Genomic DNA, 23,351 nt, shown 5'->3' on the forward strand with positions numbered 1-23,351 from the left:
TGCAATGAATTTTCTGAGATCTGGAGAAGAGAACTGCACATCCATTATTGCGGATGTGGATGCACCATGGTTTGTAAGAGGATTAAATATATTTTTTGCTTTATGTTTCATTCCTCTTCTAGATAATGCCAACATTCTGCAATACTTTTTGATCAAGAGTAAGAACATCTTCTAGAAAGGCGGTTATTCCTGGTTTCATTTTTTCAGATGGTAATAGTTTATTCATAATCCACCATTCTACACATTCACTTTATTTTCTTCTAAATGTATCACACACCTTTGTTTTCTCTATGCTCACTTAAACACTCTATTACAGTCTTAAAAGACCTTGCTGTGGTGTTCTGTATTCCTATCACTTCAGCATTTCCTTAGCCAACCCGCCCTGTCACTGTTCTGGGAGGCAGCAGTGAGGGTCTGGATGATGAAGGGTCTCGCAGGCCACTCTAAGAACCTTTACCCCGAGTGAGATGCGGCCCTTGCACAGCTTTTAGAAGGAGCAGCATGATGTGGTTTAGATTTGCTCAAGAATCTAATTGGTCAAAAAGTAATACAAGACACTGAAATGAAAAGACAACTAGAAAACTTTTTTTTTTTTTTTTTACTTACCTGCTTGACCAAACACACAGCAAATTGAACTGATCAGCCCAATCCAGAAAATCAGTTGTAAATTCATCTGAAATATAAAATGTACATTGCTAAATATTAAGAAAATAACAAAAACAGATAATACATGAAACACAAAACATTCCCACTCACCTTATCTTCTGTTGATTTTATAAACATAATCCCTCTCAAACCATTTCTTCTCCAATCCCTTTTACCCTCCTCCTCCCCTTCCCGGTTACCTCACTGTCACTTACATTAAAATAATGTCCATACCGGATCTCTAGAATCCATTCTCACCTTCCTCCATAAAAAATATATTTTAACATCTAATTAATAATGCTCAACAAAGTGTCAAGTATTCCCAAACACCATAAAAGCCGTAAAAGGCTCAGTTGGTTAAGCAGTCTTTGTTCCATGGAATCTCTACGTCTATCACCTCCTGTGGCCCCTAGGGGGCCACACAGCCATATCCAGATGCTTCAGTTACCTCAGTACGGCAGGTCAGTTTGGAGTGAACTTGTCAAAATCCAGATGGCTCACCCCCTTGCTTACAACTTTTCAATAATGTCTATTTCTCCTCAGACCAAGACCAACATCCTGCACAAGGCCTGATTTAATTTTTAAGGTTGAGCTCCTGTAATTAGTTATCTGTTTTTAATAAAATAACTTCTATGCATGGGATTTGTAAAATATTTAGTTCAATTTCCTGTCATTTCCAGATCTACAAACTAGACCAGAAGAAAAGAAAGAAAGAAAGAAAGAAAGAAAGAAAGAAAGAAAGAAAGAAAGAAAGAAAGAAAGAAAGAAGGAAAGAAGGAAAGAAAAAGAAAGGGAGGGAGGGAGGGAGGGAGGGAGGAAGGAAGGAAGGAAGGAAGGAAGGAAGGAAGGAAGGAAGGAAGGAAAAGTGCAGGAAGGGAGCCTAAAAAGACCTGACAGGGGTTTGAGTGTCTTCCAGAATCGCTAAAGAAAAATTAAGTAATCTCCTGCATATTATTCAGAATTACCCCAACCTGCACCCATCAGGTATAGGACAATTTTCCGTGAATCAGTTTTCACAATATTGATCTATACTTTAGCAGAGTTGGTCAAAGACAGCTCCAGCCACAGCTCACTAACCTTCTCCTTTAACTATTTACTGCCCTTGGACTAGCAGCCAATTATGTATAAATATCTGCCTTTCCCACAAGAATACAAAAAAACAAACAAACAAAAACAAATACGGTAAAGTCCCAAAAAGTTAGCTTTACTAGTTACCAAAGAAGTATGAATTAAAGCAATATTAGGTAAACCAGCAAGAAAAAAAAGGGGGGGGGGAGTTTTAACCCAATAAAGCTATTGCAGATGGCTGAGAGAAACCAGAGATGGCTCTATAAACTGGTATAATTTTTTGGGAAATAATTTAACCTATACCAAAAACCATAAAAAATGTTTCTACCTTCTGACTTAGCAATCTAGCTATTAGATATTCATCCTAAGGAAATAGTTAAAAATATAAAACGTGATACACACACACAACTCGTTTATTTACAATAGGCAAAAACACAAACGTCCTCTACCCAGTAACAAGGAATCAGCTAACTGCGTCAACCAAATGGACTATTAGAGTCATAAAGATAAAATGTAGTAACAACAAAAGGTTTTTAGAATAATTTTGGATGCAAAGTACATATTAAGATGACAAGTATGTAAAAATGACAGTACATGCACGTATAAAGTAACCAAGGAGACCTAGTGATGACAGAGACATATGCGTAATATAAAGACAATGTTGGGGGTGCCTGGGTGGCTCAGTCAGTGAAGAATCTAACTGGATTTCGGCTCAGGTCATGATCTCAGGGTCCTGGGATGGAGCCCTGTGTGGGGCTCTGCACTCAGTGGGGAGTCTGCTTGTCCCTCTCCCTCTGCCCCTCCCCCTTGCTCGCACACGCACTAAATCTTTATTAAAAAAAGACAATGGGTTTGTTTTTAAATTGTCACAGTGTTTTCTTCTTTTCACTTTCTTAATAAAAACAATGATGGCAGAGTAACTGTGTGGGATTTTCTTCTTTCTTGGTACATTTCCTTTAGTAAGAAAAAAATATTTCTTAAAAAAAAAAAACAAAAACAAAACCTGGCTTCAAAAGCTTCCATTCTAAGATGCTAATCCCACAAGTCCCGAAGAGTGCTTCAAAGTTGTGCTCAGAGCACCCCAGATCCCTGTGTCTCTTCTGCTGTTAAATGCTGTTTAAGCTTTCTCTGTTGGCTTCCCAGAGAAGAGCAGTGAGAGTAACTTACGTAACCACACGCTCTACATTGTGCTCAGAAAAGCAAGTCCTGCTATGCGGCGAGCGTACAGTTTTGCTTACACATCACTTATAACTGCATCCAAAAGACTGTAACTGGGGCACCTGGGTGGCTCAGTTGGTTAAGCAGCTGCCTTCCGCTCGGATCATGGTCCCAGGGTCCTGGGATCGAGTCCCGCGTCCAGCTCCCTGATCGGTGGGGAGCCTGCTTCTCCCTCTCCCTCTTGCCCCTCACCATGCTGTGCTCTCTCTCTCTCTCGCTCACTCTCTCTCTCTCAAATAAATAAATAAAATCTAAAAAAAAAAGGCTGTAACTGTGCGGAGTGTCACAGAAGTGGGACATGCCTACAGTTTGCCTTCTATGGCCTCCCCAATAGGTTTATGTGCAATAAATCCATCAGACTAAAATTCTAAGCAATTCAAATAATGTTATCAATTCCAAAGTTATGACAAAAAGGCCCTGGAACATTAAGACTGTGATGAATGGACCATCTGGGCAGTTTCTACACAAAGTCAACAGAATAAATATTTGTTCCATATATGGGCTGATACGTGTTTCTTCAGGATACTCCTCAGGCTACTTCAAGGACCACTAGACTGCTTTGAAAAACGTTTTAAAATACTACACAATTCAGAGAATCACCATGAAGATAAAGTTATGAGGTAACAGAAACACTGTTTTAGGCAGCCTCACATCCTTAGGCTACCCACCTTTAAAATATTACTTTAAATGCCCTGTCCTTCTCCTTCTGTAAACCCTGACAAGTCAAAGATTAGCCTTCTGAAACTCTCTTGCTCTGGAAGAGCTCCAAACCCACAAGCAGGCAAAACAAGGCTTTAGTGTTGAAGAGCAGCTGAGAGAACAGGACAGCAGCTGAGAACAGTTCAAGGATACTTGTCAACTCTCCTGTAACTGGTCAGCGCACTGGCAAGAAACAGAGAGGCACCATCATTGGCTGGGGAACATGTAAAAGGCCAGGCTCTCCCTCAGGAAACAGAGAAGCCCCCAGAGACAGAAGAAGACAGCAAAGAAGACTACAGAGCGGTGAGGAATAGGCTGAGAAGAAACTGGTTTAGCAGTGGCTGAGGAGAGGAGAGCAGGCAGTGCAGAGGACGTGGCACAGAAGACCCAGCAGCCTCTCCGTCAATCTGGACAGTCCTTGAAGGTACTGGATGCTCCTCCAGCATGTGGGGGTGGGAAGGAGGACGCACCAAGAGCTTCCGCAGCATTTCCTCCTAAGGCAGCTCTTTCCAAGTGTGGTCTAGGCAACATCCGCATCAGATTTACCTGGATGCCCACCTGGGCCTAAAACCCACACGCTCACTGGGCGGGGCCTGTGAGTCCCGAGCTAAGGAGTTCCCTACCAAGGGCATTCCTTGCAGAACACTTCATCCTGAGGGGAGGGGCCGGCAGGGAGAGATGCCTCCAGGCATTATCCTGATCCTCTCTTCAAAGATTGTCTACACTGTTGGAGTTGTCTACACTGTTCTCCATTTTATAATCTCCTACTCCCTCCTCAACCGGCTGTTATTGGTGTCCACTTCTTACCATGCATGTGAAACTGCTCTTGCAAAAAAGAGCCTTCCAGGCCTTCTCTTACTCTCTGCATTCATTCATTCATTCATTCATTCATTCATTCAAAATTTCTTGACTGCCTACAATAGGTACTTGGGGAGATACATCCATTTACCACCCACAGATTTTACAGGCAGCACTTAATCCATTTCACCATTCTTTCTTAACCCACTCTGTTCCCTCGGGCTTTACTGGTTTCTCCCCCACCTCTCTGGAAGTTCTTCCTCAGCCAACTTTGTCAGGTTTTGTGCCCTATCTGGAGACACAAAAATCGCTGTCTCAAGGAATTTTCTGTTCAGACAAAAATACAAATGATTACAATATGATGTGATGGTTTCTGTAATGAAAATAAGGACAAAGTGCACTGAGGACACCAAAATCTGCCTGGCCAAGTTCAGCGGCTTCATGGATTTGGCAAAACAGGCAGGCAGATGGGAGAGAAATGTTCCAGGCAAGAGGTTTGTACGTGCAAAGCCGTGGAGTCCTACGAAGAATTACAGTAACTTCTTTCCAATCTCATTTCTAAACATACATGTTTGGGTGACTCCCCCCTCACCACCCAATTGGGACTGTCTCACTCTATCTGTACAGAAAAAAGATTAGAAAAAATATATCCAGGGGCGCCTGGGTAGCTCAGTCGGTTAGGCGTCTGCCTTCGACTCGGGTTGTGATCCCAGGGTCCTGGGATTGCGTCCCATCGGGCTCCCTGCTCAGTGGGGAGCCTGCTTCTCCCTCTGCCCCTCCCCCTGTTTGTGCTCTCTCACTCTCTCCTGTCAAATAAGTAAATAAAATCTTAAAAAATTATATATATATATGTTATTTATAGTTAAATCTGGTCTGTGGGATGAATGATTATTTTGTCCCTGTAATTTTTTACAATAAGTAAAAATTGTTACTATAATCTTAAAATAAATTAAAAAAATCTTAAAATCATAAAAGCCAAAAAGAATCTTAACGTACTTAAGCATTTCTGAGACTTCAAGGCCATCCATGCTCAAAGGGTTTAGATTCTATTCTATGTATAGCAGGGAAACTGGAAAAAAAAAGGGGGCAGGGTAGCATATGACACATACATGGCAAAAAATCCATGAGACAGAGGATGAGCGTCAAGGTGAGAGCTACAAAACCAGCACTGCTTTCACTGCTGGGGCTCAGCAAACATCTGAAGGCACAGAGCAGCACTGGGCAATGATGAGAAGACAACTGTGGGATTAGGAGTAGCACAGTGGGGATCTGCTAGTTGCTTGGAAAAGGAATCACCACTTTCAAACAAAGAAGGCAGAAGGAGAATGACGTCAGAGGAGCAAACCATGCCTTTGTTTTAAAACTGTGGAAGGTGAGATGCCTGAGGGACTTCTAGGGAGGCTACCTACCTACGGGGAAGGCAAGAGACAGGTCTCGATCTCAGGAGATAAGTCAGGGTTAGAGAGGACGGATTACCCCAGAGTGGCTGCCACAGAGGCAGCAACCGAAACTATGAAAATAGGAGGCTGTGGGTGCCTGGGTGGCTCAGTTGGTTAAGCGACTGCCTTCGGCTCAGGTCATGATCCTGGAGTCCCTGGATCGAGTCCCGCATCGGGGTCCCTGCTCGGCAGGGAGTCTGCTTCTCCCTCTGACCCTCACCCCTCTCATGTGCTCTCTCTCTCATTCTCTCTCTCAAATAAATAAGTAAAAAATCTTTAAAAAAAAAAAAAAAAAAAGAAAATAGGAGGCTGTGAAGGAAAGAATACTCAGGAAAAGAGGCAAGTTGACGAGGTGAGGACCCAGGAGAGAATAACTGATGGAGCCCAGCGTCCTTGGAGCAGAGAGGACAGCATCCAGCACACAAGGGAGTGTGCAAGCCTGAAGAGAGGTGCTTCTCAGTCAGCTCAGGGCAAGACAGCCTAGGTTTGCTCTGAAAGCAGAGCAAGGACAACTGCTGGGAGAGGAGGAGGTGGGGCTCAAGGGGGGAGGGTACTAGAACAGGTGGGGCATTACACAGCAGCGCTCAGAGCCCTGACTTAAAAGGCACATCCACTCCTCTCACTCTGAACGACCTGTTCACACCCATCTTTCCTGACGGGTTCCAGGCTCCAAGAAGACAGGGCCTTGGCACGTCTTATTCAACGACAGCAAGCACCAGAACCACTTGGCACAAAGTCAGTGCTCAAAAATTTTTGCTGAACTATATTAAACTTTATGACATTTTCTCTGACATTACTCAGAAGCCCAGGAAAGAAGAGTTTGTCAGAATTAATGTGCAGACTCCCTTTAAATAGAAAACAGTTACTATAGACACCCTAGTAATACCAATTTTCAATTCATTTAGGTATGTACAGCCAACTTAAAGCTAGACGTAAAATGCTTCATGGTCCTGGCTCTTATACATTATGAACCAAGATTAATTTACACATACAAATAAAACTCGGCACCAAAATAATGATGACTCAGCTATAAGGTAGTTGACCAGATAATCCAGATGTTGGTTGCTTATTACTATAATTATTAGCACAAAAGCACAACATTTTTTTACCAATTCTTGTAGCTCAAATCACTGAGACTATCTCGCATGGATCGTCAGACTCCCACTGGAAATCACTGAATTAATCCATTGGTTTCTAGGGCAAGTGCGGGTGGGTGGGGAGGAGGCACTGGCCGTGCTCACAGTTAACAACACAGAAGAGGACAAAGTCAAAGGACTAGAGATCACAAGAGGTAGGTGAGAAGAAAGGGGCTCCTGTACACAGGGGAGGGAAGAGAGCTAGAAAGGAAGGACAGGTTTAACATTTCAAAGACAGGTAGTCTTGGGTAAAAGGTTCTAAGTGGGGATATAGCTACAGGCAATTGTTTGAGCCAGAGTTCCTTCCAAAAGCAGAGGCTGAGACAAAAACAGGATTGCAGGCAATTATTATACAAAGGTGACCCCAGGGAAAGACAGAGATACGGAAGACAGTGAACCAAGACAGCCAATTCAGGAGACTTCTTTGCCATGTGGGTGCCTGGGGGCTTGACCTGGCTGAGAAGTTTTGAGAAGTGTACAGAAAGTCTGTCCAGAGGAGGGTCAATGTGGAGAAGTACATTAATTCCAGTCCCCATAGGTAAAAGTTTGCTCCAAGGAGCATTCACTTCCCCGACACTTCCAAGAACTACGGCGCATCTGCGCAGAAGGCTGCAGCAGCTTCTCGCCCCACAATCACACAAGAGAAGTCCCAGGAGGAACCTGAGGGCAAGATGCAGTCAGCCAAAAGTGAGTCATAACACTGTTCCCAGCAGCAGTGGCTGGAATCAGAGAAGAGGCCAGGAGGAGGTGAGAAGGACAAAAGAGGTCTCTCATACAGTGCGCGAAGGCCACCGGAGTTGAAAAAGTCAAGAAAACTGCCAGACCAGAGTGTGAGAGGTATTACCTGCAGTACTCTTGAAGATCCCAATAACGGCAAGAACTGGGGAGGTGATTTAAGTCAGGTGACTTAAGTCAGATACATAATCAAATATAAACAATCTTTGTTTTAAAAAATTTAGTATTTAAGATACAAGTAGCTCTTACCCATCTACTACAGATGTGTGAAGCTGACTTGTCTTAGGAACTGCCATCTCATCCCTAGAAGTCACTGCTTGGTGTTCTCTCTATATCGAGCATAGTATCTTACTATTTAATAAAGAAACTAAAGATAAAGGTAACTGAAAATATTCTGAGGTATCCAAGAAACAACAAAAACAAAAGCAGTAAGCTTAAGGAGGGCAAGCAGTGTACAATAACACGTGAGCACAGAGTTAAGGGCACCCACTTGGAGCCAGAATACCTGGATGCAAATCTCTGAAGTGACTTAGTTTAAAGGTTTTGATTTTTTTCAATCATAATCATACCAGAAAATTTTGGATTGATCCCCATTAGGGGAGAAATAAGATAAAGAAGAAAGGATATGGGTTAGAAATAAAACAACTGTAAACAAGATTAATGCTCATTGTTACAGCCATTCAGATACTTATTTGGATACAATATCAAAACCTTATTATAGGGACGCCTGGGTGGCTCAGTCGTTAAGGGACTTCCTTCGGCTCAGGTCGTGATCCCAGGGTCCTGGGACCAAGCCCCTCATCGGGCTCCCTGCTAAGTGGGGAGCCTGCTTCTCCCTCTCCCACTCCCCCTGCTTGTGTTCCCTCTCTTGCTGTGTCTCTCTGTCAAATACATAAAATCTTTAAAAAAAAAAACAACCTTATTATACTGTATAACAATGAGGTTTAATCAGATGCTATTATATTAGATACCAATTACATTAATAATATAACTAGACGCATATTTTAGGTTCCACATCTAAGAAGGATTATTCTACTTAATGTGCTTTCTAACAATTAGATTCCTAACCATTTGTATGTAAAAATAATAAGAGCAGCAAAATCTCAGTGTTTTATATTACTACATTAGACAAAATACAGATATTTCTGAACATGAGTATCACAGACTACCTTAAAAAAAGATCAGGGTGGGAGATAACATAACTAATAGAAATACGGGAGAGTGACTCGAGGCTTCTTCTGTCTAGAGGAAGTAAACCCAGGAGAGGCTAAAAGGAAGGCAACTTCTCTGAAAAGACATTTTACTACTAGAAACGTGAATCCCAGTACTGTGTACCAGTGGGATTTCCCGCATGGACTGCTGCCCACTGAAGACTACAAACACAGAGGAAGATTGGTACACCTAAGCATACAGCAGGCACAGACAAAAATAACACACTGAGTTTGGAGGATTTAGGGTAATTTGTAACAAAAAGTCATCGCACTTTTATTTCAACACTTTCAAATGACTGCAATAATGACAATAATGATAAAAATAATAACAGCGATCTCCTCCAAGTACCTCTACGCGGTTGGGAATGATACTATCTTTGGTTTACAGATGAGGAAAGCAAACCACAGAGAGGTAAAATAACCTTTCCAGGGTCACACAGACGGAGTGGAAATCACACTGTCTGAATTACATACCAGCTACCACCACCCGGTCTGCACTTCATTAAACTATAATTTTTTGAAGGCCTACTCAAGTCATTATTAAAAAAAAAGAACACCCTTCCAGTGTGAGAACAGACTCAAAGAAGAGAAGTTGAAAGGATTTATAATGTCCTGTGAGTTTATTTCTTAGTCCTTCAAACTAAGGGGAGGCCAACAAAAGTTAATTTAATTGGCAAATTTCATGAGTGTACCCACGGGTTTTGTGCCTCGATTTCTACAAAGGCATTTTACCCTAGTATTACTTCTTACCATATTCAAGTTTATCTAAGGGGTCACAATTCATTCCTTAAACAATAAATCATCTTAAGCACCTCCTCCAAACAATTTCATTTTAGTGGTTAACACCCTGAATTGTGTGCATTGTTTCCATTGTCAAAAATTGTACATAATTATTTTAATCTCCACTCCAAACTCACCTTTATTCACCAAAGTGTAGTTTTATGTCCTATTCAAAACTCCTAAATACACACGTATTTAATATTTTTATTATTGTCACAAGTAACTCATGTGGTATTTCCTTTTACATTTACAGATAAAATCTTTAGAAACTTTTTAAGTACTATATTTGTAGAAATTGAACAATTATATTTTAGAGAAAAATTACTTAAAAAAATGTGGTGAGTTACATTTCTTTCTTTTTTTTTTTTTTAAAGATTTTATTTATTTTTTCAACAGAGAGAGAGAGAGACAGAGAGAGAGGGAACACAAGCTGGGAGAGTGGGTGAGGGAGAAGCAGGCTTCCTGCTGAGCAGGGAGCCCGATGTGGGACTCGATCCCAGAATCCTGGGATCATGACCCGAGCCGAAGGCAGACGCTTAACGACTGAGCCACCCAGGCGCCCTACATTTATTTCAAATTTTAAAATAAGGTACCGAAAAGTCAACCAGTACCAAAAGAAGTCAACCACAAAAAATTTCTTCCTATCAAATCCTTGCAAAAGCATACATTTTTATTTAACACAACCAATTAAATTCAAGTCAGCAAATATTGATTGCAAATCTACTGTGCAGACAAAGCCAGACTAAGTGACAAAGCTGGGATAGGAACCTAGGCCTGATTCAAAAGCTCAAGCTTTCAATAGAAGCAGGTTTCTAATAAGAAAGGTTAAGGGTTTTTAACTTTCAAATACTCTCTTTTAGACAACAGAATTTGCTTCCTTTTTTATGTCATAACATTTTAAAATCTTTTCACCTTAATAGTAGAAAAGATTAGGATACCTACATTGAGGTATATTATAATCTCTCCTAAAAATATAATACAGCTGTATTCATTCCAAGTCTGTCCCACCAACATTATTTTCTGTATCTGCCTTTAAGAGGGAAAAAATAGTCCTATAAAAGAATAATATTTAAAAATCAATATAGAGTATAAAAACAACAGAGAGCCAAACTGAAAGCCTCAGAGAATTTACATGCAGCTCTTCCCACTTCTCCCCATACAGAGGGCAATCAGATGGGGGAGCCCAAATGGAAGGTGCTCAGAAATCCCACTGATCTCTATTCCATCAAATTTGAGGGTGAGAGTGGGGAGATGCATTCCTCTGGGGCAGGAGCATCTTTCCCCTTCAAGAAGAACAAGTAAAGCTCAACATTTTATTTCCCTCTCTCTGGCAGGAAGAGGTATGTGCTGGTGACCATGAAGGTGTTTATGACCCAAATAAGAAGGCAGAATTAATGATTAACAAAACTTAGCAGAAAGGATGAAGAAGAAAGAAAAAAACAAGAGGAAATAAGAAAGAGAAGAGGCTAAGTACTCCAAGGCAAAGATACAACTAACACTTCACTAGAAGTTCTTTTCCACCTACTGTAGATAAACAGAACAGTAGTCTGAACTAGAAATCTTTCTACAATTCACTACTCCTGCCCAGAAGAAAAAAAAACGTGCTTTTTATGAGCACCGACTCTTTCTTACCCAATGGTGACATCCACCTGAAGCTAATGAGCTCCAACAGCAAAGGTCAGGCTGCTCCAAAGCTACAGGCTCACGACACAATTTGGAATCTGAGAACAGCTCATAACAGGGCTAGATACTTTAAGAAAATAACAGTAACAGACTGCAGCAAAATTCATCACTAGGAACTGGTCTACCCACCTTCTCCAAGGAAATGTGAATATGGAAGATAAATCACCTTCACCCACCACCCAGCCCACAAGTGCACAGGAAAGATAAAGAACGGATATACTGCATGATGGCACATAAAAAGCCTCAAAGATAAATCGGTTGGGGGGGGGCGCCGCACGGAACTTAATCAGGAAAAACTCTTCTACAGAAGAAAAAGTGAAAGGAAGTGAAGAATTTTCTCTGAAAATAGGAGAAAATCTAGATGAATTCATTATGCTCTTGAAGGAATTTAGAAAATCTCAAATAGGTCTCACAGTGATCAGTCAAAAATAAGACCACAAAACTAGAGGAAAAGCGTACAAAACTCAGGGAGGAAATTTAAGTCAAAATCCTTTATAGAATTCATAAATACAAGGAAGAGGATCAACACGACACAAAGAGCATGCTTGGGAAAAACCACACAAAATTCAAAATAAGGCAATTAAAAACATGATGGAGCCAATAGCAATCTAGTAAATGAGTAACTGGTATACTACCTCCACCCCTCAAAAAGGACAGCCTATGTGAAAATGGAAAAAAAAAAAAAATTGGGAGCTTTCGGGATGGTGAATTGTGGAGATTCAGGGAGAGTGGCACTTCCAGAGGCGGCCCTATGCATCTCCTCCATCTGGCTGTTTACGAATTACATCCTTTTATAATAAACTGCTAACCTGGTTAAAAAAAAAAAAAGCATTAAACTAAAAAGATCAGTGAGGGGGCATGTAATAAACTCAAGTCTGAAGAAGGACAGACTTAAAATACAAACAGAAGACACTTGAAACAAATCAAGTCATAATATTAAAGGCTGATCCAAAATGAGAATGGAAAGTTGCCTGAAATTAATTCTTGCAAGCTCCTCCTTGCGTTCAAAAGAAAGGACAGTACCTAGCAACTAGTTTTTTCGAACCAACCTAGTGAGATGTTCCTTCTCTACACCTGCTATGGCTATAGATTTTGCCCTTCCCTGAAAGGAGAAAAGAGTAGGTTAGTAACAGTTTTGTTTGAGAAATTTTACTCTGGGGCAAGTTACAAAGATAATTGTAAATGGAGTTAGCAAAAAATGTTAACCACCCTGGTAATGGTATCAATAAGCACTTGAAAACAACATCTGTTCTACATTATTTTAATTAAGGAGAATTGTAAATTATGTTCCCAGATTGTGTAATTTTATCTACTTTTAAGTGGATCACTCCAAAATTCTCACTTGATCAAAAGTTTAATAACTTTGACGATACCTTTTGCCATAGCTCCTCTCTGCCCTGTAATGGAGTCAAACAAGCACAGTGCTAGGTATATTTTAAATACATAACAAATGTTTTAAAAACTAAACATAGGGAGAAACAAATTTCTCATTGCACTCAGCACTAAGCTGGGAATAATGTCTACCTCAGACTTGCTGCAAAAGTAAAATATGATCATCAATGTAAAAGCTCTTGGCAACACCTATTTTATGGTGATCTGTAGATCACATTTTACTTAATTACTGAATTTTCTTCCTGCTCTCCAACTCATTCACTAGTCATAGGCTTCCAACCATAAGAACCGAAGTGACTACTTAATAAGCGGCTTTCAATCATTTTATACCCATGCTTCTTAAACAAGTACAAATCCATTCCCTGTTGTGTGTTTTTTTGGGTTTTTTCCTAATATAACGAATGTACTTTTTCAAACTACAACCTCCTCCTCCAACAATCAAATATGAACTACCATGACCCTTTCTGAGAAGCACTGAAATCATAATATGAAATAAATCATACATGAACTATAAAATATTGGAGAGCCAATAAATTACTATTCCGAGTTTCACAAAGAGTAAGAAAGCTTAATTACTGATATATTGACTCAGTAAACATTTATACACTGAAATGTGACTTCCATACTTCAAATGGTACATTCCCAATAAATTTTTCATGTAAATACTTTCTTCATCCACTGAAGCTACATTCCCTACAGTAAAATAAAATGCTAACTTTTCTTTCTTTTTTTTTCTTTTTCTTTTTTTTGGCCTTCACTGGCTCTTCATCTCTTCACCAACCACAATAAGCAGAATTAACTACTCCTTTCTTTACGGTCCTAAAACATATTCTTAAGTGTCTAGCATAGTAAATGACAAACCTTCAGTTTCAGTGCTGCTTAGTAACATTATTTTATTCAAACTTCTATGGTAACTAACTGTACTCATGTCTGTGAACCACACCAGACTAGAGGGAAGACAAAATTCAGGCCTTCAACAGATACTCGTGAACACACACGTGCGCTTGCGCACACACACGCAGAGTAGTCAAACAATATTTGCCAAATTACACTGAATTCTGCCTTCTACTTATACTATCTATCATCTGTATCTTTGTTCATACCATTCCAACCTAGCTCCTTTATAAAGCATTCCAAAACCCTTAAGCCAATGCTGATCTTTTTCTCAAAATCTACAGAAAATTATCTGGTATAGCACATAGTGTAAAATATTCTTTGGTATTTGTTATGTTTCCCTAGATTAAACACAACTTGTCCTAACCAGACGACATACTCAACAGCAAAGTCCACGCTTGATCTACAACCACTGAGCACAGCATTTTTCAGGTACCTAGCACTCAATACACTGATGGATTAAAATGAAACATACAACAGAGTTACATCTGTCAAAGAGCTTACAATAATAGATTCAACTGGTCAACACTGGCAGGTTTTTTTAAAGCAATAATTTGGCACAGCACCCATCCTCTCTGGTGAGGACACAAGAAAATGGTTGCTCGTGGGAGAAGAGCTGCACTCCACACCGCCTGGGTTGAGCAGTAGCTATCCTTCAACTCACAGAATGACAGAATGAGGGAAACATACAGACCACTTCTCGATGGTGTAGCTGCAGAAACCAAAGCCCTGGAAGGCGAAGTATTCCAGCAAAGGTCACAGAGGAATTCAGTGGCACAGCTTATGCTGAAACCCAGGTTTACCACCTCCCAATCACAACTGCACTTCTAGTGACGAGTCTAAAATGACTAATCAGTCTTTTTGTCTTTACCTCAAATATGTCAATCACAGGAAAAACTCCTGAAGACCCAAGTCATTCACTAAACTGTCACACAAAGGAATTAGGAATTCAGAGAAGAAACTGGGCAGGAAATGCTTTCCTGGATTCCTTTTCCTCCACCCAGCCCTAGACTGTTTATAAGCGTTCGCAGGCTTTCTGCCTGGCCCCTTCTCACTCTGCATACTCTCCTTTGGTATTCTCAGCGGCAGCCCATAGCTTCAACTAACACTTACAGACTTAAGAATTCCAGAATCTGAATCTCCCAACCAGACTTCTTGTTCTGAGCTCCTAATCTGTGTATTCAACTGAACTCTTAGACATCTCTACCAATGCCAGTTTTAAAAAACACTCGGCGTTATAAATTCATCATTTCCCCTCCCTCGAGTCAACCAATACCACCCCCTTGTGATCATACTGCCTGCCCTGGGAAATGACACCACCTAACCAGAAACCTGTGTCACTCTGGGTTTCTTTCACCTCTCTTACTTTAGACACCAGGTCTCATCAAAATACAGTAGTGCTTGTATCCACACCCAAAGCATCCCCTATACCAATTATCTCCAAAGCTTTTTTTTTTTTTTTTTTTTTTTTTTTTTTTTTTCTCCCCAAAGCTTTTTGATCACTCACTTTTATTACTGAAAAGATTGAGTTAACATATACCCAAAATATGTATTTATTTATAAATTAAAATACATGTACTCCTATAGCAATATAGTAAGATATGAAAAATAATAAAAATTTTAACTTTAAGTAAGGTTAAATATATATGTGTCTGTGTGTGTGTGTGTATATATATGTATATGTGTATGTATATATAATATTAAGCCTCATATTTTCTTCCTTTACCCCAAAAAGTCATTTATACATCCCTGGGGTCCAGGAACCTGCACTTTGGAGACGTATAATGACACTAGTCCAGTAAGTAAAACATATATACGTATATATCTATATGGGTGTGTGTATGTGTTTATTTAGGTATGTAGGATGGATATTCGAAGCCATTTCTTTTTACTCACACACACATATTTCAAGATGATATACACAATTTAGCATATTGCTAAATATAGCTAACCTTACCATCAAAGACCACAAACCAAAAATAAAGTTTAAAGGTAGCTGACTTCCAAAAACCCACCCTATATTATTTTATAAACATAACTCTAAGACTTACAATTAGCCATCTCTGAAAAGAAGAGAAATTCATAAGAATATAGTTTGGCTCCTTTTGCACACGGCTCCTGAGGAAGAGATACCACATTTTTTTCACTTACCCACTGAAATATTCTAAGGTTGCTAACGTTCTGGGTTTTGCGGACTGCACCTCCTTTAAACCAAGTACATACCGTAATATTTTTCAGCTTTCTACATCTATAGATACTGCTACCATTTCAGGATCCTCAAGACTGATGCACTCTTCCTTACTATTATCCCTGTTAACCCATCCCCCTTCCCCAAGACTCTCACTACAACAAAAAAGGACAAAAATCCCACGATATATAACCAAAGTTAGAACAGACCTGCTAATACAAAAGATATTTACATATTTGCACAATACAATCCTCTAGGATTCTACCCACAACCTGACGCATCCTAACTTTCCATGCAGAGTGGGGAAATCTTCTAAAATTTAACAAGAGTCCATATAAATCCTCTGATACATTCAGCTTGTTACACATTCAGAAACTGAAAATCTCAGAACTCAGAAGTTCTGCAACTTTGAACAGGCAGGAGATGTTTCATCTCATCATTCCAGCAGTGTAGTTAAGAGCAGACCAGTGCACCAACCGAATATTAAAGAAAAATATTTTCCTGAGGTAGACTATTACACTACTCCCCCCCATGTTGTAAGCCACAATTTATTTGGCAAGAATCTGAACAATAAAGCCATTATGTGGCAAGCATTCCATTAAAACTAGCACATTAAACTGATTAATTCTATTACAAAGTGACCAGATGTCCCCAGAGAAGCTCCTGGAGTTAGGAGTTTATCGATAACAATACAGAACTCCATATTCATTCAGTGATGGAAATTTGGGCCAGATTTTAATTCTACTGACCAGAAAGTTAAGAAGAAAGCCACATGATTGTTAAAATTACTAAATCTAGCAATTTTAAATATTGTTGATTCCATACTTTTTCATGTACAGATTGTTGAGGATTTTATAAAATAATATAAAATAATCATAATATAGAATTTAGCATTCTTTTAAAAAGAGTCAACAGGGGCGCCTGGGTGGCTCAGTCGTTAAGCATCTGCCTTCAGCTCGGGTCATGATCCCAGGGTCCTGGGATGAAGCCGCATTGGGTTCCCTGCTCAGCGGGAGGCCTGCTTCTCCCTCTCTCACTCCCCCTGCTTGGGTTCCCTCTCTCGTTGTCTCCTCTGTCAGATAAATAAATAAAATCTTTCAAAAAATAAAATAATAAAATAAAATAAAAAGAGTCAACATTACAAAAACTTTAAATTTTAGGTCTGTGAAGTCAACACAGATGCCTTAATTTGGAGTTGATTTCCTTTCTATTTACAGAAGTATTAACCGCATTCCCTGTCTTTTTAGCTAACATTTTAATAACATCTTCCATTTTATACTGAATTTTAGGATAAATTAATGGCTTTTTCCTCAGAGACCTGTCCCCAAAATACTGATTTGTTTCTTGTTTTGTATGTATCACTTCATTATCTTAAGTCATTCATTTAATATTGATCAATGAACTAAAATTATTTAAAAATATGAACACTGTAGTGGAAACTCTTAGGTCCTATCCCCTCTGCATCTAGATGTCCCCAAATGTAGAACAGGTTAACTTCCATCTGAAATTTCTTAATCATTTCTAAAAGTGGTCTATTAATATAACCTAAAGGCTGTACGTTGTTTAAGAAAGATGTCTAATCAAAATTCATTTCACGTTATTTTTGTACCATCAAAACAACAAAAAATAACAACCCAGTAATTCTACCCACATGAATGCGACCCGAAGAAACCTTGCTAATGATGTTATCAATTACAACCTGAGATTTTTTTTAAAAAAAATCTTTTTAATATATCAAGAAGAGATGAAAAGGAGTCCTATTTATTGAACATCTACTCGACTCTAAACTGTTTTACGTACTACATTTGATTTTCACAAGTATACTGTAGTTGTGGAAGGTTACCTGTGGTTCAAACATGGGCTCTGGCGCTAGACTCCATGGGTTCTCCACTCACTAGCTGGGTGATCACAGGCAAATTATTTATGCTTCCTGTGCCTCAGTTTCTTCATTTGTAAAATGGGGATAAAAATGGCGCCTACCTCACTGTACCGGTTCCAGGATAAAATGAGAAAATACAGGTAAAGTGCCTAGAGCTAAGCATGGCCCACACTGTCGTTACTGTAACAGCTACTTTTATTATTAGTGTGGGTATTCTTGTTCCCATTTTACAGATGAGAAAATGGAAGCCTAAAGAGGGTAATTTACTAGTGCTAGATTTTGACTCCAAAGCACAAATCTGGTGAAATAAAAATGACTTAGGCATAAAATACTGGTATTCTTAAAACTACAACTTGTTAGGAAGCACAAGAATTTACACGTAGTAAGACGGCACCAGGCGCAGGTCGGGCACTGAATCTTGCGGAGCGCCCGGGACTCTCACTGCTGAGGGACCCCACACTCCAGTGCGGCCCTCATAAACATTACGTGGAAAAACGTATATATGCCAACACCGCGCTTCTTTTCCTAGCGGCTCCACGGAGCCAACTTTTGTCTGGGCCCAGCCTACAATTCATCCCAGGCTACAGGCCCTGAAGGCTGGGGCCCAACTTCTGGAAGTTGGAAGCGAATTACTCAACTCAACGCTGCTCAAAGGAAAAGCAGCCGGCGACTGGAATGGAAACAAAGGGAAACCGTCAAGGATCGTTCAAAGTCCTAAAGCGTCGAGTCCCGGGGAGGCCTCCACTCGCCTTCTCACCTGCACGCGCCGGAGCCCGGAAACCTGGGCGCCGCGCGGGGTCAGTTCGCGCAACGGAGCCCAGGCCACGAGTCAGGCAAGACTCCCTATGAATGGCAGGTGTCCCGGAGGCCGGTCGCGGGCCCGGGTCCTCCGCCGACCCCCGCCCCGACGTGACAGCGCCCAGGCCGGCGACCCTCCCACTCGCAACGCCCTCCGGCCGCCCGCGCCTGGGGAGGGCAGGAAGGGCCGCGGGAGAAGCCGGGAGCGCGGCCGCCGGCCCGGACTTCCTCTCCGGCCCCAGGGCAGGATTCCGCCCCCACCCTCGCCCCGGCCCGGCGGCCCACCCGGCCCCAAGGTGGTCCCCCCGCCCCACGCGGGGCCCGGCCCGCGGCTGACCGCCCGAGGTCCGGCGGCGCTCAGGAGCCCCGCGGCCGCCGCCCGCCCCGCCCCGCTCCCCAGGGCGCCTACTTTCTCCGGGCGGCGTCCAGGCCCCGGCGCGCTCGGCTCGGGCCTGCTGCTCCGCGGCTCCCGCTCGGTCTCTCCCGTGGGCTGGCGCGGCCTCCCGGCTCTCGGGCGCGGCGGGCGGCGGCGGGCGGCGGTGGCTCCTCCTCCTCGGGAGCGGGAGGAGGAGACTCGGCGGCCCGGAGCCGCCTCCCGGCAGGAAACGACGCCCGCGACACCGCCTCCTCGGCGCGGCCGATCCCGCTCCTCAGGCCGCCACCGCCGAGCTCTCCCTCCGGAAACGCATTCCTCGCTGGCCGCGTCAGCCGCGCCGGAGGCGAGGAGGTGGCGGCGGAGGCGGAGGAGGAGGCCGGAAGACCGCGGCCGGGACAAAGGAGTAGGGCGGGAGCGGGGCCTGGGGGAGTCGCGGAGGGCGGGGCGTGGGACCCGACCAGGCCTTCGCCGTGCCTCAGTTTCCTTTCCTGCCGAGGGAGGGAGGCGTTGGGGTGAGCACCAGTGCCCCGCACGGCCCCGGCGAGCTCTACTGTCCTCCCATGAGAGAAGACTGGATGGGCCGTAGGGAACCGGGGGCTGGACTCCTTTTCGGCCTTACGTTCTACTTCCCCAGAGCCACACCCAGCGGTCCCTTTTGCCCAGGATTGTCCCGGGAGCTCCTTCAGTCCCAGGCAAATGGAGACGGCCACCCACCCGACAGGGCTTCGTGGGGCCCAAAACGTTTGACTTTTGGAAGGGAATTAGCTAAAGCCAATACTGTTTTCTGGAGTGATAATTTGCATGACTTGAGTCGATGAGGGGGTGAAGACAGGAAGGAGGTCGATGCCAAGAAAGATGGGTTTTAGGAAAGCTTTAGAGAAAAAAACTGGTGATTGAGGGATCTGCTTTTGTTAAATTAATCTGGAGGTCCATTTGTGGGGAACAGGGATAGGAGGCAAAATTCCATCCATAAGAATATAGTGTCTGTTTCTCTTCACTTTTTTTTAGTAGGTGGAGATGAGGGCTGGAGACGGAACCTTTGAAAGAGAAGGGAAACATTCATTATGAGCATGGCTGGACACATTTTGATAAGAGGATTGAAACTTGTACCACCCAACGTCATACTGAAACCCAGTAATTCAGAATATGCTGCTGGCAGGCCGCCATCCTGTTAACAGAAAACGTTGTGCCCTGCCACCAGGCCAGCCGCAGCACCCTGTTGGGAATAGAGTTCAAATAAGATTCGTGAAACTGAGAAGTAGTGTTTCACTTGGGGGAGATTAGAAGCTGAGATGCCCACTTGACTGCCCATTTTAATTAAGAGAAAATAAAATAATCCTGCCTGTGGAAAGTTTGCATATTGCTCACCAGCAAAATCAAATCTGTTGGTTAGATAATCTCTAAAGACCTCGAAGAAATGAACATGATTTTTCCCACTTAATGGATGAGGCTAAATGATGTTTCTGTATTAATATACCAATGGTAACGCTGCCACAAGACCTCAACATTCTTGGATTTAAAGAATCTTGGATTCTTGGTTACACCACTGTTCACAATTAGTAGTAAGTGGCCTGGTCTCAATATGAGAGACTGAAGTTCAAAGATAAAGCATAATTGATCTATGCCTGATTTGCACTACATTTCCCAGAATTTTCTTCCCTGTATGTGATTTGAGGAGGCAGTCTTTGCCACCAGAATATTATGAGGTTTAGATTCGTACAACCCTAAGCTAAATTAGTTCAAGGGCAGTTGAATCATCTCTCTAATCCCAGTGTCAAACACTGTTCCAGGACACGTAACAGGGGCTCAGCTAATACTTGATAAATGAATAAATAGGTCCTTTTGCTCCCTTGGGACCAGGTTGGAACATTTGGCTAAACTGAAGTGTGAGTAGCAATTTATGTACAGAAGTCATGAGCCTTGAAAAAGAAACTAAAAATATGTCATCTGAGAAAAGCAGTAATAGGTCAGGAGTATGGCTCTACCTGTGATTTCATATAATTATTAATGGCTAGTTAGCTAACTATAAAATTTATGACTACTTAAAAAAAGAAAAAGGATTCGTCTGTCTTACCATGCTGAACAGGAAGTCCTAGTAAGCAGGAATAGTGTAAGTCACATTGCTAGATCATATCATGATAGGATATCTATTGGTACCTTAACTTTAAAACGAATTATATTGTACCTATACTGTCTCCCAATTATAAGTAGTCTTCTTCCATCTCATAAGTCATTATGTCTGATAATTAAAAGTTGGCTTTAGTTTTGTCACCATACGTTCCTTGAAATGTATCTCTATTCAGGGTGCCTGGGTGGCACAGTTGGATTAAGCATCCGACTTTTGGTTTCAGGTCAGGTCCTGATCTCAGAGTCATGAGATTGAGCCCCATGTCCAGCTCTGCACTCAGCACCAGGTCGGCTTGGGTTTCTCTCTCCCACTCCCTCTCCCCTTACCCACCCTTCTCTAAAATAAATAAATAAATCTTAACAAAAGAAAGAACAAAAGAAATGTATCTTTATTCACCTTCTGTTTTCCAAAGTGAAGTTTCAATGTTGCTCACCCGCAAAGACTTTATTGGATACACAGGTTCCTTTCAATCGGCCTTTAATCCCTACTTCTATGTATAATTAAAGGGTAGGCTTACATAAATGAAAAGAACCACTAATATTTAGTGAGGCACAAAAGAAACTAAAGGTTCTCAGGAACTCGATTATCTCTTTTAAACAGTGGGATCACAGTTTGATTACTGACCTTTAGATCTAGCAGGTTGTACTTAATCCCATGATTATGAAATACAGGATGGGGAGTGAGTCGATTTTGGCTTCAGGAGTGGATAGCTATCTTTCTCTTGCACTTGAGCAGTCTTGGGACCTACCCTCTCAATATTACCCTGTTCAGTAAGGCACAAATTGCCCTGTGATTGCTTGAAGCCTTTTCAATCTTCGACAGTGGAAACAACCTTAAACAGTATAAACCTTTATGGGTAAATAGTTTAGTATTCATTCATTTTCCAAGTGCAATAAGCATCAGAGGATCCTGTGAGGTTAGAACAAAGGATGAATGCCTGCATTGTAAGAATAGAAGTATACCTAAGACCAAATTTTTCTTGGTGTTGGCCATTGATTGGCACACTCTGGCACAATCCATACCAGATCGCTTTTATTTTATTTTTTTTAAGATTTTATTGATTTATTTGATAGAGAAAGAGAGAGAGAGAGCATGAGCAAGGGGAGGGGCAGAGGGAGAAACAGACTCTCTGCTAAGCAGGGAGCCCGACGTGGGGCTCGATCCCAGAACCCTGAGACCATGACCATAGCCGAAGGCAGCCGCTTAACCAACTGAGCCACCCAAGCGCCCGCCCCCCCCATCACTTTTAAATAAGCAGGGAGACTCTGTGTTCTGGTATGCCCAAGATAGCCAGAGCTTGTTGTCCAAGCATAATTATTAATAGCACCCCTTTCATTCCCAAAAGTACATCCAGATATGAATGATAGATTTTATAGTCATCCAATAAATAAGAGTGTCCAGACAATAAGGAATGAGAAATAATTTTAGAAATTCAAAGAGAATGCATAGGGACACATTGAAAATCAAGTTCCAGGTTTATAGGTGAAAACCAATTCTAACATTAATGATAGGGGGAAAATTGTGTGGGGATGAGTGTGCTAAATGAATGCTAAATGAAGGAGTTCCTAATAATGAAAATGCCCTACTAGGAGCTTTAATTGAGGAAAATCTTTGAAAGTAGCCTTGTCGATCAACAAGACTTGTGTTTTAAATACCGTTATAAATGTATGTGATGGCTTCTGAAACAGATTGATTGACAGTGGCTAGGTAAGTCATCAGCTACTTTTCTAAGAACTGTTTCTACAGAGCGACCTAAATATGTTTTCCTCATCTGCCACCTCTAGCCACTTAGAACGTAACTCCTTTTTAAACATTAAAAAAGGGACAAAGATGAACAGACGGGGAGAGAAGGAATAAATGATGTCTTATAATACTAATGTGGAAGTGCTTCTTAATCATAAATAACCCCATTTCTTTTCTTAAGAAACTAAAATCCCTCTATTAAAATGTGAATCTGTGTGCTTTGGTTAAAGAAAAAGAAGCAGCCCTGGGAATTAATTGACTTTTAGAAAAACAATAAAAAGTGAGACAGTCCTTCCAGTTCCTTCTCTTTTTTTTGTCTCCAAATAGACAAATAACATGCAAATAATCATATAATGCAGAGAAACTGGAAGTTCTTTTATTTTGCAACTTGTTTTTTTGGCGTGGGGACTTCGATTTCATGAACAATCCTCAATACCCTAATTGCAGAGCAACCATGAAAAATTCAGTTTGCTACAAGGCAGCTACCAACTCTGTGTACATTGTATGTGTCCATGTATTTGACTAGCCAGTCCTGAGACTT

The 23,351-nt window shown here is 41.6% G+C and overlaps 1 protein-coding gene and 1 long non-coding RNA gene across 3 annotated transcripts in view; one reads left to right on the forward strand and one right to left on the reverse strand.

Moving 5' to 3' along the window:
• Positions 1–19,201, reverse strand: part of ITGB1 (integrin subunit beta 1) — a 45,599-nt gene extending 26,398 nt beyond the window's left edge. Inside the window, exons 1-2 of the mRNA XM_036118605.2 lie at positions 18,973–19,201; positions 607–673 (exon numbers count right to left, since the gene is read on the reverse strand). Coding sequence (XP_035974498.1) covers positions 607–673 — 67 coding nt within the window. The 5' untranslated portion in view covers positions 18,973–19,201. The remainder of the gene's footprint in view (positions 1–606; positions 674–18,972) is intronic.
• Positions 19,202–19,207: 6 nt separating this feature from the next.
• LOC118552267 (uncharacterized) lies at positions 19,208–20,290 on the forward strand. Of its 2 annotated transcripts, none has more exons than XR_004925449.2 (2): positions 19,208–19,451; positions 19,948–20,290. It is a non-coding gene; the product is annotated as an uncharacterized LOC118552267 (long non-coding RNA). The 2 variants fall into 2 exon arrangements; XR_013449045.1 differs by having other exon boundaries at positions 19,208–19,342.
• The last annotated feature ends 3,061 nt before the right edge of the window (positions 20,291–23,351 follow it).

Source organism: Halichoerus grypus, chromosome 6 (genome assembly GCF_964656455.1).
Source record: "Halichoerus grypus chromosome 6, mHalGry1.hap1.1, whole genome shotgun sequence".
NCBI classification, from domain to species: domain Eukaryota; kingdom Metazoa; phylum Chordata; class Mammalia; order Carnivora; family Phocidae; genus Halichoerus; species Halichoerus grypus.